The sequence below is a fragment of the Bos indicus genome, chromosome 25 (genome assembly GCF_029378745.1).
Source record: "Bos indicus isolate NIAB-ARS_2022 breed Sahiwal x Tharparkar chromosome 25, NIAB-ARS_B.indTharparkar_mat_pri_1.0, whole genome shotgun sequence".
In the NCBI taxonomy this organism is placed as follows: Eukaryota; Metazoa; Chordata; class Mammalia; order Artiodactyla; family Bovidae; genus Bos; species Bos indicus.
This window is the reverse complement of record NC_091784.1, coordinates 2,723,256-2,741,020: the sequence shown is the minus strand read 5'-3', so window position 1 is coordinate 2,741,020 and position 17,765 is coordinate 2,723,256. Positions and strand designations below refer to the sequence as shown.

At 64.5% G+C, this 17,765-nt stretch overlaps 1 protein-coding gene across 3 annotated transcripts; it reads right to left on the bottom strand.

The window, feature by feature from the left end:
• Positions 1 to 12: 12 nt before the first annotated feature.
• TRAF7 (TNF receptor associated factor 7) lies at positions 13 to 17,729 on the bottom strand. Of its 3 annotated transcripts, none has more exons than XM_070779455.1 (21): positions 17,572 to 17,729; positions 9,933 to 10,048; positions 9,615 to 9,672; positions 8,046 to 8,137; positions 5,605 to 5,721; positions 5,106 to 5,198; positions 4,931 to 4,964; positions 4,217 to 4,400; positions 3,977 to 4,111; positions 3,147 to 3,364; positions 2,997 to 3,070; positions 2,771 to 2,819; positions 2,567 to 2,694; positions 2,299 to 2,381; positions 1,638 to 1,677; positions 1,416 to 1,532; positions 1,218 to 1,340; positions 964 to 1,083; positions 743 to 874; positions 540 to 659; positions 13 to 373 (listed from the first exon to the last, which is right to left on the bottom strand). In XM_070779455.1, exons 2-21 carry the CDS (start codon positions 10,008 to 10,010, stop codon positions 359 to 361), a joined length of 2,010 nt encoding a protein of 669 aa, XP_070635556.1. In that variant the 5' UTR covers positions 10,011 to 10,048; positions 17,572 to 17,729; the 3' UTR covers positions 13 to 358. The 3 variants fall into 3 exon arrangements, with proteins under 3 accessions (XP_070635556.1, XP_070635557.1, XP_019843581.1); XM_070779456.1 differs by having other exon boundaries at positions 3,983 to 4,111; XM_019988022.2 differs by lacking the exon at positions 17,572 to 17,729 and adding an exon at positions 12,106 to 12,316.
• Between the last annotated feature and the right edge of the window lie 36 nt (positions 17,730 to 17,765).

Here is a 17,765-nt window from a genome sequence, read left to right as displayed (position 1 = left end):
CCCACTCAGAGCCACAGTCTGTGCAACTTTTATTTCAATCAAGAAGTAATCAAATCTATGTACAGTCTAAAAACAGTGTAGAAAAGGTGAGTAAAAAGGCCCACAGTCCATCTGGAGTGAGGATGGAGGTGGGCCTGGCAAGCGTCGTACCTGGCACCCAGATGGGCTGGGCACTGTCCTGGCAGTGACGGTGACAGGGCCAAGCAGAGGGAGGCTCATGGGGCACAGGGCAGGGAGGGCACTGCCTGCCTGGCTGAGTCCCCATGGGGCAGGCAGAGACCCCAAGACCAGTCACGTGGCCCACCGGGCTTAGGCCTAGGTCAGGCCCAGAGGAAGCTGAGACCCGGCGTGGATTCTGTTAACAAGTCCACACCTGCAGGGGGAAGACTCCATTTCAAGTGCCACTTTGGCCATGCAGCCCCAAAGCCCGCTGCCATCCGTACCTGCCCCCGACAGCCCGGGCTGCTAGCTCCCACCTGCCTCCCTCGCTCCCACTTCCCCACACAGCCCCTGTGGATGGCCTGAGCCACGGTGCTGACCTTCACAGTGCTGTCCACGGCTCCGGAGAAGAGCCGGCCCCGGGACACGGCCAGCGCGGTCACACTGCCCTGGTGACGCAGCAGAGTCTGCGTGCAGATCATGTTGTCCATACTCCAGACCTGGGGACACATGGGACATGAGGACCGCCCAGGCCTGGCACCAGCCCTGAGCTGCCCCCTCCAGGCACTTGGCCAGCTCGTACCCTAAGAGACCGGTCATAGGATGCGCTGAAGACTTTGGTCTGGTCTGGCGTTGAGATGACTGCCAGGGCGTACACGGTGCCAACATGGCCTGTCAGGGTCCGCACCTGCTCCTTAGACTCGATATCCCACACCTGGGGGGTGGCGCTGGCAGGTCAGAGGACACAGATGGGGGCGGACAGGGGCCCAGAGCCAGACGCCGCCCCCCTGCATCCGCTCTTACATGGATGAGGTTCTCGTAGGTGCCACAGACGATGTGGTGATTGGTCACAGCGATAGAGTAGACGCTGCCGCCAGACGTCTGCAGGACGTGGATGCAGTCGAGGGTCCGGATGTCCCAGATCTACGGGCAAGCGCAGGCCACTTGGTCACAGGCCAGGCGGCCCACCCACGACCCAGGGTGCATGTGAGGGCCTCCCTGTGCTGGCCCAGTGGGGGCAGGGCAGACGGAGCCGGCTCGGGGTCGGGGGGGCCCACCTTGATTGTCTGGTAGGAGCCGCTGTACAGGTAGGTCTGGGCGGCCACCAGGGCTCGCACCCAGTGGTTGAGGCCAGTGAGCTCCTTCTTCAGCTTCAACTCTGTGCCCACGATGTCCCAGACCTGTGGGAGTGGCCGTGAGTGCAGGCCGGGGGGGCACCACCGGCACCGGCATGCACACACACCGCCCGGCCTGACCTTGATGGCCTTCAGGGAGCCGCTGAAGAGCATGTTGTGTGAGGACACCAGCGTGCACACCGGGTTGTCGTGGGCCCGGATCGTGTTCACCTTCTGTAGGTTCTGGATGTCCCATACCTGGTGGGAGATAGGCGCGAAGCCTGAGGCCCTGCCGAGCCCAGGCCCCAGTGGCACAGAGTGCCTGGGGCTCTCAGGCCCTGCCCGCCCGCCGGCCCCACTCACAATGATGGTGCAGTCGGCCGAGCCACTGTAGAGCTTGCACCTGGGGAAGGAAAGCCAGGGTGTCAGGGCGGGAGAAGCCAGCACCCCTGCTGACACCGCCCTGGCCGGGCCAAGCGAGCACTGGCCACCAGGAACCAGAGGCCTTGGCCATTGCCAGGACCACTACAGCTTCCTTGAGCCCAGCCTCGGTCTTCCCGCCTCAGCGAGAGGACCTTGGACGCGCCTGCCTGGCAAGCGTCTGACAGCTGAGGCGGGAGGTAATTACCCTTGTTAGCATTGCTGGCAGTCAAGCTGTTGCTTCCTGTGCGCCAGCATCTCACACGCACATACACACTCACGCCCACAGCACACAGCCTCGTGACACATTCCAGGAGGGATGGTCTAGAAGGGGCACTCTGGGCTAGGGGGTGGCCGGGCCCTGTTGGCCAGCAGGAGCCTGCCTCCCCTCCGGTCCTGCCTGTCCTCGGCCACCTGAGGCTCTCCGGGGTCAGGGCTCTGCTCAGGGAGGCACAGTGTCAGAGACGGAGGCCCCACGTACCACCACCCATGACTCGGCCCTGCTCAGGGTCCCAGGACTGGCGGACAAAGTCACTCTATGACACATGCAGCCACAGTCCACGTGGGCCCTGTGCTCAGTGGACACATGTGCGCCCACACTCACCCCTGGATGCAGAGGGCCAGGACAATGCCATCATGGCCCTCCAGCGTCTTCTGGCACTTGTAGGTGGTACACGTGTCCCACACCTGCAGAAACCAGGGTCAGGGCAGATCCCAGCAGGGCCAGCCTGGTGGCAGGGGGCACTACAGCACGAATGATGTGAGCAGAGAAAGCCCTGTCCATGGGCAGGCCTGGAGCTGGCAGAGGTTGGTGTGCCATGCCCAGCCCTGCTGCTCCAGGCTGCCTGGCCCCTGGGCAGGCTGCTACCCACCTTGATGGTCTTGTCAGAGGACCCACTGAAGAGCAAGTCCCCCATGGAGTAGACGCAAAGACACCAGACGGGGCCCTGGTGGCCCACAAATGTTCCCTTGCACTTGAAGATCTGCTGTGGGTCATAGGCTGCAGAGAGACAGGAGGTATGAGGTGTCTGGGGGCCTGGGGACCGCGGGGCGGGCAGCAGGGGGCCCACACTCACAGCCGAGGATGCCCATGTTCAGCCGCGCGTTGATGTGGGACAGCTCGTCCTGTGGGGCCAAGAGCAGAGCAGAGCGTGGGATGGGTGGGGTCCCAATGGCCTTTCCTGCCCCAGGCAGGGCCCCCCAGCACAGATACCTAATCCTGAGTGGGAACAGGCCTTCTGCTGGGACCCACCCCACCCACCTCCCAGCATCCGGCCCCGCCCGTGGCCCCTGCCCGCTCACATTCAACATGGACGCATCCCTCCGGAACTCCATGAGGTCCTCGCTGAGCTTGCTCTGGTTTTCATCCAGGACATCTGAGCGGCAGGGCAGGGGGTGTCAGGGACCCGGAGGCAGGGCTGAACCCCTGCACCCCCTGGGCCGGTCTCTCACCAAACTTGAGCTCCAGGCTCTTCTCCAGCTGGTCTATCTTCTCCGAGAGCTTGCCCAGCATGGAGCGCAGGAAGGCAATCTCCTGGTCCTTCTGGGCCAGCGCCACGTGCATCTCATGGAAGCGGTCGTCTGTCTGCTGCAGGAACTCCTTCAGGCCCTCGAAGCGGCACGTCTCCAAGTGCGTCTCGTATGTGTCCTGGTTCCCGATGAACGTGCACCTGGAGGGATGGGACAGCTGTCCTGCCCACCTGCCCGCCAGGTGGCCCCTTCCCTCTGCCTCTCCAGCCCCAAGAGTCTCCCACAAACCCCACTTCTGTGCCGGGCCACTGCCCTGTGCACAGCCGCTCGCCCACCGCCCGTCCTGCCTCCCCCAGCAATCCAGCCGCCGCACTCCAGCCCAGAGCTCCTCCAGGGCTCCTGCTCCCCCTCACTGGCTTCCGCCCCGAAGAGCCAGCTGCTGCCGCCTCTGCTGGCCCCTTTCCCCTCTGCTCTCAACTCGCTGCTGCTGGTCCAGCTGCCAGAAGCCCTCTCCCAGGTCCGGGCCCGGCTTGTGCCCTTGCATGCATCAGTTCCCAGCTCCCCGGGCGCTGTGTCCCCACGGGGCTCGGGTCTCCTCAGCACCTGTACCTCGGTTTGTAATTACACAGTCGATGGTGTGGCTCCCGCTAAGGCCGTCTCCCCAGTGCCTGGTACTCAGGCGGCTCTCAGCCAAGGGTTGCTGAAGGAGGGGCCGTGACCGCCAGCCCAGGCCTGCCGCCCCCTGCGCCCGCCCCGCCCCGCCCCTGGCCCCGCCCAGGCCTGCCGGCCCCGCCCCCGCCCCGCCCACTCACCCGTACTTGGAGTGGGGACACTTGATGTGCTCGCACTCCCTGAGGTGGGCCTCCAGGTTCATCTTGAGGAGGGGGGGGCAGCTGGGGTTGTTGGGGCAGCGCACAGGCCTGTAGTCACAGCTGCCCTCGTGGTCCCTGGAGGGGCGGCCGGGCGGCACGGCGTGCGGGCTGAGTCCCCAGCGGCCCCAGCTCTCGGGGGCCCCGGGGGGGCGGGGACTGGGGGCAGACGGGGGCCCTTACTTTCGAGCGCTGAGCTTGATGGTGAAGGGGCACCCTCGGGGGTCCACCTCGAAGACGGAGGGCTTCCCGCCCCCCACCGCCCGACAGCCGTGCCTGCAGTGGATGAAGAGCTCGCCGATCTGCTCGGCCACCGCGATGTTGTTCACCACCACCGTCAGCTTGGCGTTGTCCACGGGGCACTTCTCTGGGGGGGAGGGCACGCTGACCCCATGGCCTGCCCAGCCAGCCCCGCCCCGGGGAGAGCATGCCCTGGTGGGCGGCGGGCCTGGAGCCTGCTCCCCGGCTGGGTGGGCTGAGCCTACACCAGGGGCCTCATCCTGGCGTCTACCTTCCCCTCTGGGGCTCCCAGAACAGGAAGGGACGCTCGGCTGGGCCACCAGGGACCACCACTAGGTGAGCAGTGGCGACGGAGGCCTCTTGGTGGACCCAGGAGTCTGGGGTAGTGCCGGGGGGCTGGGGACAGAGCGTGGAAAGGGCCAGCGGCTAAGGCCTGAGTCCCGAGGCCAGCAGCCCTGACAGCGGGCGCTGCACCTGGGGGTCTCGCCCACACCCGCTGCGGGGAGGCCCCGAGCCTGGCCTGATCGCTGGCCAGGAACTGCCGGTGGCGGAGGACTAGGGGGCTCCATCAGAGCTGGGCCCCGGGTGGACCTCCCCAGAGGGACCTCCCCGCCACTGGGGACCCGGGTGGCCGGGCCTGGGCTGAGAGGGTCCTACCTGACTTCAAGGCGCATCTTCGGCAGAAGGTGTGCTGTGGGGACAACGGGCAGGTGGGGGCGCAGCCGCAGGGACCCCACCCCTCGCCCACTGCAGAGGGCACGTGCTGGGCGGCCAGACCGGGTGCCTCACGGTTCGGGGCTCACAGAGCACACAGGCTGGGAGGGCAGCTCACCCCACACGTGGTGATCACGGGGTCCTTGAACACGCTGCAGCAGAGCTGGCAGCACAGCTTCACCGAGGGCTGCTCGGCAAACACCAGCGGCTCCTGGAACCAAGCAGGGTGGGGTGAGGGGCGCCAGGGCTACGGGAACCCAACTCCCCGTCCCGCAGGCCGGGCTGCCCTCCTGGGGCGAGAGCACCTCGGCCGGGGTGTGTCCTGAGGGGAGCCCAATGAGGCCTAGGGCTCGAGGGGACTTGCGCATGGAGAGGCCCTCCAGCTGTGCCCACCCTCTCCCTGGGACTCAGACCAGAAGGGGCCCCAGGTGGGCCCCGCCTTTCCTGCTGAAAGCTGGTCCCCGGGCAGCCCCTGGGACGGGGAGAGAGAAGAACGTGCCTGGGGGACCCAGTCTGGGCCCCCAAGTCCCCGATGTGGACCTGTGCGGACAGGGAGCCTGAGGGGAAGGGGCCCCCACCGCCGGGCACGGGGAGGGCCCCCCACCGGCCACACCTACCGGCTCCTCCTCCTCCTCCGGCAGCGAGAACGTGGAGCGGAGGGACATGCTAGACTCAGAGTGCAGGGAGCGCACGGAGATGGCTGAGTCGGAGCGGCGAGGCGTGCTGATAGGGGGCTGCGGGCAGGGGGCCGACCATCAGCAGGCGGGAGGACCGGGCCAGGACCCCTGGCCCAGCGGGCGCCAGCCCAGTCCCCAGTGTGCTGAGGGCGCGAAGCCGGCCCCACGGTCCTGGCCCTGCCGTCAGGACGCCCGCTCACGTCTGCCAACTTTCTTTGTGTAAATGGAGAGACTTCCTGCTATTCAATTCTACGAGGACACGCTCGGCCTGCTTCCTGCTTCCCGTGAGGGAATGTGGGCCGCAGAGGGGGCACCTCCACCAGCCAATCCCAGGGCGGGGGTGGCCACGGCCCCCAGAGTGCCAGAGGGAGGGGCTGGAAGGCTGGCTGCAGGGCTCCAGGGGCCCACGGGCTGTCCTGCCTGGGGACAGTAGCCCAAGCCAGGGAGGCTACCAGGGTAGGGTGGACACCCCCACCAAACCCCAGCCCAGCCTCTGAGAGCAGGGGGGAGGGGCACAGGTGCTGGACTCTGCCTGAGCTTCCAGAGACACAAGGAGGGGTGCGCCAGGACAAGGGGCACCGTCCCTTCTTTCCTTCAGGGCCCAGAATCCTCCAGGAGAGATCCTACGAGAGCAACTGCTCCAGTCACTCCCATGCTCCTCTCTCACCCTCCCAAAGCCTCATTCAAGAGCCATAAACCACCTGCCTCCACGCCCAGCCCACCAGCCCCTCTGGGCCCGGCTGCTTCCTTCCAAGCCGTGGCGGGTGCATAGACAGTTAGAAGGGTCCCCTCCCCACCAGCCCGAGGCACAAGACCCCTATGGGCCCAGGGAGGCTGGCCGGGTAGTGCCAGGGCCCGGCTTCCCGGCGTGCGGGCGGCAGAGATCCGTGTGCCCAGCGTGCCCACAGACGGGCACCTCCCTCACCAGGGCAGCACCCGGCAGCCCAAGTGGCACGTTTGCATGGAAACACCACGTGAGGAGCGAGAGGGGAAAGTCAGAGGAAGTGAGTCAAACCATCCCCAGGGTAGCAATGGAAACCAGAGGGCGAGAACAGGTCCAGGCGGGAGGGGGGCCAAGCATGTGGGCTGGCCAGGCTCTCTCCCCCTGGCCGCCTGCCCGCTGTGGGGACCCCACTCCCCTTGAGTGCAGGGGCAGCTGCAGGTCTGGGCCGGGGGCAGGGCCACTGGCCCCAAACCTCAGGGCCCGGGAAGGTCCAGCTCCTCAGGGCCAGCAGCGGGCGTGGCCCAGGGGGGCCCGACAGCCGCCAAAGACCTGGTGTCCAGGTGGCCACAGCTCCAGGCCCTCACAGCACGTGCCCACATCCAGAAGCCACCAAAACCCAAGGATTTCACAGGGAATCCACTGTCCTCAAGGCCCAGCCAGGCAGGCAGGCAGGCCTACTGCTTCCAGCCTTGCTCCATGAACACGTCACGGGCCCTGGACACGTCACAGGCACCAGACACGTCACAGGTCCTGGGCACATCACAGGCCCTGGGCACGTCATGGGCCCCAGACACAGAGGCAGGCAGAGCCCAGGGGAGGGGGCGAGTGCTTGGGGAGGGCCTAGTGCTGTTCTGGGCACATGAGTGTGTTTTTTGAATAATTAGAAATACTTTTTTTTTTTTTCCTATTAAACAGAAAACAAAGGCTGGCCACTGAGGAAAAAGCCTGGGTGCTGGGGGGTTAGCAGGGCTGTACAGCTGGCCAGAGGGAGGTCCGAGGCAAAGCAGGGGCAGCCCAGAGAGGTGGGCGAGGGTGAGAGCCCGAGGGTGACTGCGCCCCAGGCCCGCTACCCAGGCCCACCTTTGCTTCCCCGTGCAGCCCCAGAGCCGAGCGAAGGGCCAGTGGGCAGATTGGCAGGGAATGGCCACTGTGACCCTGGCCCCATGGCCTGGGCACTGACACCCAGCTCCAACTCTGCCCCAAACCCCTAAATCGGTAACCCCAGCCCGGGCCTACCTGCTGACTCCTGTCTGTGGTCAGGACCCCCAGGCTCAGGGCCCCTGCTTGCACCCAGCAACCCACACACACAGTCTCCACTCAGTAGGAGAGAAAGCTTCAAAGATGGGGATCAGACCTGGTCACCCTCCTGAATGAACGTTCTGTGGCTCCTACCACCCCCACAAGAGGAAGTCAAACGTCCAGACCTGCGGGCGCCACACCACCCAGCCCAGCCACCCCTCGCCCCTCTGGAAACCCGGCCACAGGGGCTCAGGTCTTGGGGTGTCGCCGCGCTGGGCCCTGGCCTCACCGCTCTCTCCACCCTCACCTCTGAGCTCGAGGCACTCCCTCCAGCTAAGCCTCCACCTTCAGCTCCTCCTGGGCCTCTCTCTTGCCAGGCCCACTCCCGAGGGCAGAGAGGAGCGCGGCGCAGACCTACCATGCTGTCCTCCTCGTCCCGCGGGGAGTAGGCCAGGGAGCTAGAGGAAGAGGGCGTCCTGCGGTGCTGTTTGTATGTGCTGGTCCCATCGGCTGCAAAGAGAAAGGGCCACGGTGGGCAGTGCGGGGAGGCCGGACTACCAGGGCGGGCTGCGGACGCTTCTGCACGTGGGCCAGGCGGGGGCCGCCCCGGACAGCCCTGGCACTGAGCCTAGAAGCCCCCTGCCCCCGCCCTGCCGCCCCCAGGCAGAGAGGTCTGCGGCCCCTCAGCTGGTACAGCAGCCTGGTGGTCCAGGCCCCTCTCCGCCCACCTCCTCCTGCCTGTCACCTCAGCTGCCCAGAGAAGGCACTGGGCAGGGGTCCATGTGGGAACAGGGGTTCCCCTCTGAGTTGCTGCAGGCAGCAGCCGGAGGCGCACAATGGCCCCACTGGTCTCGGGCCCACCCGGGCCCAGATGTCGCAACAGCCCCGAAGGCATGGGTGCATAATCCAGGCTTCAGTGGGCTGCCCTGTGAGCGGCCCTGGGTCCCGGCCTGGAATCAGACAGCCTGGGCGGGGCAGCTGGGCAGGCCTGGGTGCTGGCTCTGCCCTGCCCCAACACTGAGGGGGTGCTGGGTGGGACAGGCCCCGTCGGCCTCTGCCTGGGAGCTCTTGTCTGCCAAGGCAGCGTGCCACGCAGCTTCTAAAGGCCGATGAGAAATCAGAGACCCAAGAGACACGGGTGGGGGGGATGTGTATTTGCTTTTCCCTCAGAAAAGAACATTTAAGGAAAAAAAAGAGGGCTCTTTTAGAGCCCCCAGGTTGGGGGGTCATTTGGCAGAAGCAAGGATCCTGGGCCAGCAGACGTGCGCGGTGGGCTGGCGGCCCCACCACCAAGTGTATCCAGAGAAAATCCTGGAGAAGCAGCTAAAACACTACTTTAATTAGCAGCTGGTGCACTCTGAGGTGGAGCTTCCCACTCGCTCAGTGGTAAAGAACCTGCCGGCAATGCAGGAGCCACAGCAAACATGGGTTCAATCCCTGGGTGGGGAAGACCCCGTGGAGGAGGGCATGGCAACCCACCCCAGTGTTCTTGCCTGGGCAATCCCAAGGACAGAGGAGCCTGGTGGGCTACAGTCCATGGGGTCACGGAGTTGGACACGGCTGAGGTGACTTAGCACGCAAGTGTGTGCTGCGAGGAGAGGCAGAGCCCTGAAGAGGCAAAAGGACCAGCGGTCCTGCCCGGAGGGGCCACGTGCCATCTCCAGGGAAGAGGCTGTGCCTTCGTGTGCTGGTTCCTCCCCACCTCCCAGACACACACGCTGGGGGCTCCCCAAGGGACCGGACTCCAGGAAGGAGCCCAGGAGTCTGTCCTGCCACCATCCCAGGCCCGGCCTGTCCCCGAGCCCGACCCTAAGAGCCTGGGCTGGGATGAGTCAGGGGTCACTTGATCAGGGACGGGGTGTGAAATGGTGCCCACTCAGAGAGGCGGCGGGCAGGGCTCCGCGAGGAGGTGTAGGGGACCTGGGGGCAGGCAGCGGGATGGCGGACTGCTTCCCTGGCCCAGGCTGGTCTGGGCTCCCAGGCTCACCTTTTGTGATGGTGGTGACAGCCGAAAAGGCGGGACCGAACGTGGTTTCCATTCTGGTCTGGAGAGAGAATGAATGTGACTCGGCCCCGACCCCGCGGAGGATGTGGCCACACATGTGGATACGGGCTGACATGCTGTCCCACTAAGGAGCCCGCGTGCACACACACTCGCAGACACACCAACCACACACGTGGCACAGCCCACCCTAGGGACCTCCAGGGATGGACTGGGTGTTCTGGAAAGCCCCCCAGGGCCCTGGGCGTGTGGGGTGAGCACAAGGCGTGCCCAGAGGCGACCCTCCCTGGGGTTGGCCCTCACCCCGGCCGTGTCTGGGGTGGGAAGGTTGCTCGGCCCCCCGGAGAAGCGGTTGTAGCGGGCGCCCTTGCCCGAGCTCATGCTCTAGAGCGGCATCCAGGCTCCTCGGGCGGCGTCCCCTGTGGGCAGAACAGACACAGGGCTCCAGACGGTGGCCCAAGCCCTGCTGGTTGGCAGGGCTGCTCCGGCCGGCCTGGCTCCACCACCAATCCCAACAAGGGTGGGTTCCTGCAGTCAAAGCCCCCTCCCCTCCCACCTGCCCCAGGTATAGACAGGCCGGAGGGAAGGAGGCAGCCCGGGGGTTGTGGGGGGGGCAGGAGCTGGTGCTCAGTTCCACCTTGCTCCAAGGCTTAGCCCTTGGGAAAAGCCAGCCAGCTCTGCCACCCACCTCCTCACTCCTGCTCTGTCTGCTCCCCGGGGTCCAAGGTCAGGATGCCCCTGGGGCCAAGGCTGGGCCAGCCTCAGGCTATTTCCTGCCAGGGCAGCTGTGGCCACGCCCCAGGGGACCTGTTGGGTGGTGCCCCGCCCCTCACCAGCCACACCACACACAGAAAGCCCCTTCAGGCAGGAGAGGAGCGCAGAGCTCAGGCTCTTGATGGTGTGCAGGTCACCCACCCCAGGAACAGAGCATGACTCTGCTTGCCCCCCAGAGTGACTCAATCTCAAGGGCTGGGGTAAGCAGGTAGCTGAGAGACGGTGCTGTGGGCATCACCCCCGGTTTCTGGGGACTCCCACCCAATAAGAGAGGAGCTAGGGTGGGCCCAGGGAGAGCTAGCCAGGCCTGGGTGTAAGCAGATCCCGTCAGCCGCCCACAGAGGACGGGCCCTCCAGGAGGGCAGCTCCACTCCCAAGATAGTGCCCACCCTGACAGGGCCACCTGATGTGAAGAACTGATTCACTGGAAAAGACTCTGACGCTGGGAAAGACTGAAGGCAGGAGGAGAAAGGGGCGACAGAGGATGATGGTTGGAAGGCACCACCGACTCCATGGACCTGAGTTTGAGTAAACTCCGGGAGTTGGTGATGGACACGGAGGCCTGGCATGCTGCAGTCCATGGGGTTGCAAAGAGTCGACAAGACTGAGTGACTGAACTGAACTAAACTGAGGTGGCCGTATCAGCAGACTCCACCCGCCCCCCGCCCCCCCCCTCCCCCGCCGCCCCCAGAGCAGTGTGCCTGACATCAGGACCTGCTGCGTCTGCAGCCAGGAGCACCGTGTCCCCCACGGCAGTCGGCTGTGCTGAGAGCCCTGCACAGGGAGGAAGGCCACACGCCCAGGCCCCTTCACCAAGCCCGCATGACCTCTGCACCTTGGGAGACCTCCAGCAGCCTCCCCTGGACACACACCACAGGCTCATCACCCAGCGCATGGTCCAGCCATCAGACCAGCATTAGGAATGGCTCTCCCCATGTTGCAGGGCAGGCAGGGGCCCATCTAGTGGTCTGGGGGTCCTGCAGGACCCCAAGGCTCCAAGGGGAAGGACAACCCATCCCCCCACGAGAAGGTAGGAGATGCTCTATGCCCCCCATGTGAGTCCAGCAGACAGCAAGGCACAGTCCAGTTGGTTCTGGCACTTTCCACACCAGGCCCTCCTGACCTGGCTCCTCCAGCGACAACCACGCCCCCCACAACGGCCAAGCAGTATGCCCTGGGGCCCACCCGGCAGGACAGCAGGGAGGGGTTGGCTCTAAAGCTCTCCTCACTTCTCCCCAGCTGCACCCCTCCAAAGACCACCTCTCGCCACAGGCCCAAGTTTTGAGACTCAGGCCTTGACACGGTGGCTCTCAGCCCCCACAGGTGGCATTGCCATGAGGCACCTCGCCCACCTGCAGGGCTCTGAGTGCCTGAGGTGTCCCCAGAGCTTGGCCAAAGCCTCCCCCTCCTGCCTGCTGCTGGCCCTGCTGTGACTCAAAGGGCTTGCCCCCCCACATACCCCCCCTTCTCTGTGGCTTCTTCTCTAGGGGGTAACAGGGGCTCTGGAAGCCCACCTCCAGCACCCCTGTGGGTCTCCCTATTAAGTAGGAAGTCCTGGGGGCTGCCCTGCTAGGAGTAAGGCCACTGGGCTGTAGCTGTGTGAGGCCCAGCCAGCGCCAGCACTCAACCCATCCGCGCAAAGCGCTCCACCCCTTTGGGGGAACCCGCGGCTGGCTCTGGGTGGCCGCTGGCTGACACTGACCTGGATTTTACAATCATCTGCTCCCTCCGCTGCAAGCTCCCCGGGGCCACGAGGCCAGCTGCCGGCTGCAGAGAGTGGCACCCACGGTCCGGGCGGCCGTGACCCTGGCAGGCGCTTCCCCCAGGCCGCAGCCAGCCTGCCCGCCCCCTCGGGGGTGCCGGTTGCCTGAGCGCCTGTTGCAGTGGCGGTCTGGCTGTCCCGCTCCGAAGTGAAGTAAACAGAAAGGCACGCAGGACTTGCAGGCAACATGCAAATCAGCCGGAAAGTCCCCAGACAGCCAATAGGGTCAGGCGGGGCAATGACACAGGAGCCGGCAGGGGACAGACCGGACAGGACTGGCCCCGTGAGCCGGGCTGAGAGAGGGAAGGACGGAGGGAATCACTTCCCAGTTCACGGGGTTCAGTGCACCGCCCCGGCCCTGGATGATGGGGGACCTTGGTCGTCCCACCCACCCATGCGCCCTGGATGGTGGGAGGACCCTGTCCGTTCTGTCCACCCGTGCGCCCTGGATGGTGGGGGGAACCCTTCCGCCCCACCCACTCATGCACCCTGGATGGCGTGCAGGGGCGGGAGGGAGGGGATTGTCGCCCCGCCCACCCTGCTCACCCCAGATGGTGGGGCACCCTGCTCGCCCCGCCCACCTGGAACGCTGGGATTGCATCCAGAGCTTCTTGGAATGGAGCGAGATGCCCCCCGGCCCGCCCTCAGGCCCCCCAGGGGCTGCATTTCGTAATAACAGTCCTCCCCAGTATCCTCTTCCTGGAGGCCAAAACCCCAGAAACGCAAGAGCACAGCTCAGCACTCCGTAGGCTGGGGCTCCATTGAGGCCAGCCAGGGGTGTGCCCTGGCCCCGGAGGAGGAGGCCCCTTCCCCACCCCACAGTCAGCCTGAGGCTCCTAGACAGGCAGGACGTTGTCAACAGAGAGTGAGAATCCTCACCCACACCAGAACCTGGCCCTTGATAAACTGGGAAAAGCTGCGGGCTGGCAGACCAGGGAGACCCCACCCAGGGTGGAGGAGGGCCAGAAAGCGCGCCCCCTCACCCTCCCTCCTTCCTGGCCAAGGCACCTCAGCACAGTCTGGGGGCTGGATTCAGAGATCTTATCCCTGAGAAAGGCCCCAGTCCTGATGGAAATAGGGTGTCCACCTGGGGTGAGGCTGTAGGGCTGGAGGACCAAGAAGAGCCCCTCCCCTGCCTCGCCTGAGCGGGTGTCAACGCCCAGGGGTCCTTGGCCACCCACACCCATGTCTAAGGGTGTCCTGGGGCCTGGGGTGCATTCACTGCCCAATGAGGAACTAGAAATTCGCCCCAAATGCCCCAGCGCCTGAACTTCTCCATCCACCCGGCTTCAGGAAAGCCCCCCGCCCACTCCTCTGATCAGCCTCCCTGGGAGGGAGCCCAAAGGGATCTGCTGGGGCGTCCTCTTCAGGAGTGTGGGACATGACGCCCCTTCCCCTCAGGAAATACCCAGAGGGCTGTGGGGGGCATCCATGGTCAGTAGGGTGGCCAGACGAGGTCGAGATCTGCCTCGAGACAGCTGCTCCAACAGCCCAAGCAGCGGGTGTGGTGGGGTCCCCTGAACAGCACGTGCTGAGGCAGCAGGCAGTGGATTGGCCTCTAAACGCCATTAAGCCACACATTTGATGCTGACTACCCCGGGGGGGGGGGGGGTGGCTCGGAGGAGCTGTGTGTGCAGCCTTGGCCTCACCTGTAGACCACACAGCCCCAGGTAAGCCCTGCCCCAGGGCCCCCTGGCCCAAGCCCAGGCCAGGCTGCCAAGTCCTATAGAGACAGGCCCGGTTGCCATAGCAAAGCTACACACACTTCCCGTCACTGTTCCCTGCGTCTCCTTAATATGCTTTTTCCGTCCCAGACAGGCAGGCTGTGACTGTCAGGGGTCCCCTCGGACCCCAGCGCACCCTGGTCTGGCGCCTGCCCAGCCACCTTCCCTCCCAGCGCTTGGCCCAGGCCTTCGGCCTCTACTCTCCATCCTGCCCCTGGCACCCATAGCCCAGACTCCACGCAGGTGTCAGAGCAGCCCAAGACACCTGCTGTGGCCTGCCCTCCCCAGGGCTCTGCCTCCTTGCCTCTTCCACCCAGCCTCCTGGCCTTTCCTGTCCAGGGGCAGCCTCTCCAGCCTGCCCAGCCCCTCCTGCACCACAGCCCAGCCTTAACCTCTACTTGGCAATGGAAATGCCTTCCTGTCCCCACCCGCCCTGGGGGCCAGCCTCATCCCCCCCCAATCCTTTCTTCCCCATATCTGAGGACCATGTATGAGGTCAGGGCCTGGCCCAGCCTGTGGGACGTCCAGAGGGCTTCCTGGAGGAAGGGGCTGGCCAGATCCAGTGCAGGGAGAGAATGTGCTGGAAAGAGGTGGCATTCATCCTCCTCTCTCAGTGTCCAGCTGCAGGGCTGCTTTTTCCTGCCCACACCCCCCCCTCCACCACAGGGCCCAGCAAGCCCCAACAGCTGTCCTAAATCAGGAGTCTAAACTCGTGGAGACAGGCCCGGAGCCTTGACCTAAGAGCCAAGTGGCTGGTAGTCCCTGGGCCCCGTGTGCACCTCCAGGCTCACCTGGCCGTGGTCTCATTGCTCCCTGTGTGGCTTCTGTCTCCTGGGTTTCCTCCTTCTTGCTTCCCAGTGGAAGTGGGGGAGGGCATGCAGGCTCTGGGCCAGATCTGGGTCTGGAGGTGACCAGCCCACGCCCCTCAGCCCTCAGGCACACCCCTCCAGTCCTGGTGTCTGCTGGGATGCTCCTCCTTGCTCCCGGGGGCTCCTGGGAATGTCCATCCCCAAAAGACTTTCAGACAGCCCACTTCCTCCTGCCCAAGCGGCTAAGGGCCAGGTGTGCACAGTGGCGTCAGCACCAGCCCCACCTGACTCGACGCTCCCCTGGGGAGGACCATCTCTTCAGACTCAGGGCTAGCACACGGGGACACTGAGGACATCAGTTGAGAGGGATTGGTGGGTCTGTCTTCATGGATCCCCCCGCATGAGCCAGCTAGAGGCCTGAAATGCTGGGTGCCCACCCGCAAGTGCTAGGCTTGGGGAGACCTGAGTTCAAACCCCACCTCTGCCACTTGGCAAGTGTGCAACTTCGGGCAAGTAGTGTGCCTGCCTGGTCCTCAGGTTTCTTCCCCCGTTAAATGGACTGGCTCCACCCAAGTCTGGAAAGAACTGTGAGAGATGCCATGTGAGTTAGCAACGAAGGCTCCACCGACATCAGCTCCTTCTTGAGAACTGAAAACAGAGCTGCAAGGTCATCGCAGGCACAGACAGCCAGCAAGAGATCAGGGCCGAGGCTGACCAAAGTCCTGTTCCTTCTGCTTCCTCTGTGGCAGCCAGCAAACCAAGGGGCCCCACCTTGCAGGTAAACCAGCCCCTCCCCAAGCCAGCAAGAGGCTGGATCATCGTGTCTGGGCAGCCAAAGCCTCCAAAGTGGCTCAGGTCCTTCAGCCACATCCTCCTCCATTTCCCAAACTGCCTATTCCTTTGTCCAGCCAACTGGCCAAGGTTCACACCCGACTCTGTAGAAGCCAGGAGCCTGAGCTGGGGGCAGAGAGGAGGCAGAGGGTCAGAAGTACCACTGAGCTGCTCAACCTGCCAAAGGCACTTTTCCAGCTGTTCCTGTCTGCCGTTAGGCAATGCTAAAGAGCGTGATCTTTTTCATTTGTTTCCAGAGGTATCATGACACACAACCATAGTGGAGTCACTCCACAGAGAACCTCAGCTCAAGCTCCTTCCTGGCTGGGCTCTTATCAACCAGGTAGCCCATGTCCCGGCTCTTCCTGCTCCGAGGGAGGAGGGTCTGGCTTCCTGGAGGCAGTGCTGTTATAGCATGCAGGCACCTCAAGACACAGGGACTAGGGTTTCCATGAAGCCGCGTGGATGCCCAGAGCAGTGCAAGGGGGTATTTATGACAGAGAGGAGAAGAGGTGTGGGAAGGGAGCTGCTGCTGCTGCTAAGTCGCTTCAGTCGTGTCCAACTCTGTGCGACCCCATAGACGGCAGCCCACCAGACTCCCCCGTCCCTGGGATTCTCCAGGCAAGAACACTGGAGTGGGTTGCCATTTCCTTCTCCAATGCATGAAAGTGAAAAGTGAAAGTGAAGTTGCTCAGTCGTGTCCAACGCTAGCGACCCCATGGACTACAGCCCACCAGGCTCCTCCGTCCAAGGGATTTTCCAGGCAAAAGTACTGGAGTGGAGTGCCATTGCCTTCTCCGGTGGGAAGGGAGAGGCCCAAAGAAATGTGGAAGAGAGATGCCACATGCTTGCCAAAGGCAGCCCCCAGGAGAGGGGGCCTGTGTGTACATGAGGAGAGGTCTGAGGGATGGGAGAAGGGGACACTGATGAGCAGCACAAAGCTCTAAGCAAGGGACATAGCTCAGTGGGGTGGAAACCCTCCCCACCCCCAACAAGAGCAGGACCCCAGACTCAGCCCCAGCTGACCGTCCCGACCTGGCTCAAGATAACCTGGCCCAGGCAGCCAGACCCAAGTGAGGATTAGAAGAGGAAGCCCCCCTTCCCCGACACACACAATTCAGCCTCCTCATGCTCTCCTTCCCCAGCAAAGCCAGCAGTCCATCCTCCGCACACAACCAGAGGCGCTTGACTAGACAGACCTGACCCCGGCTCTCCTGTGCTCAAGTTCCCCAACAGCCTCCCTTGTGAGCACCACGCAGCCTCCATCCTGCACTCTGGCCTGGCCTTACCACTTCACCTCTCACCCCATCGCCAGAACCCGCTGGCATCCTCTGAGCTTTCTCATCCTGGGCCTTTGCAGTCCCTTTTCTCTGCCCAACACGCTTTTCCAGCAACTTCCCAGGACAGGCTGCTTGCTGGAGGTGCCCCTCCTCAAGCCCTTCAGGAGCCCCCAGTACTGTCTCTTTCTCGTTTCTTTCCGTTTTTCATAGCACCTGTCACAGATCCTCATGACTGTGTCTGTGTATTGTGGGGGGGACCCCCAATCACCGGTTCTGAAAAGGGGGGACGCTTGGAAATGGCTGGAGACATTTTTGGTTGTCACACCGGGGGCGAGGGAGGCTACTGGCATCTGGTGGGTGGAGCCCAGGGATAGTGATCAACACGCTACAAGGCACAGCGGGCAGTGACGATGGGCGCGAAGTGCCAAGAGGGGCGAGGCTGAAAAATCCTCCTCGAGAAGAGTACAGGAAAACTGGGGTCTCGCTCTCCGCAGTCTCCCCGCGCCTGTGACAGTGCTGGGCACCCAGCGGCGAACCGTAAACGGAGGAAGAAGGAGCGAATAAAGAAAAGAACGGAGGAGAGGAGCGAGCGATGGCCCAGCTGACAGACAGACAAACGCACGGACGAGGGAAACCCCGGCGCGCCTGAGCCCCGCCCCCCAGGCCCGAACCCTTCCCGGGGCCCCAAACGCCGGGCCCCTCCCTCCACCGCGCGGACCGAAGGCGCGAGCCCCGGGCCCGGCACGCCGCGCGGACACTCACCCGCCCTTGGACGCTCGAGAACGGGAGCGCCACCCTCTCGCCTCATCGTGCCCCCTCGGCCGCCGGCCGGGGAAGGGACGGGCCGCTCGAGCCGGAAGCGCGCCGGCGCGCTGCCCGCCGGGAATTGTAGTTCCCCGGCTCTCGCGGCCCCAGGCGGCCGCCTTCCCCTCGACTCTTCAGGAACTACGACTTCC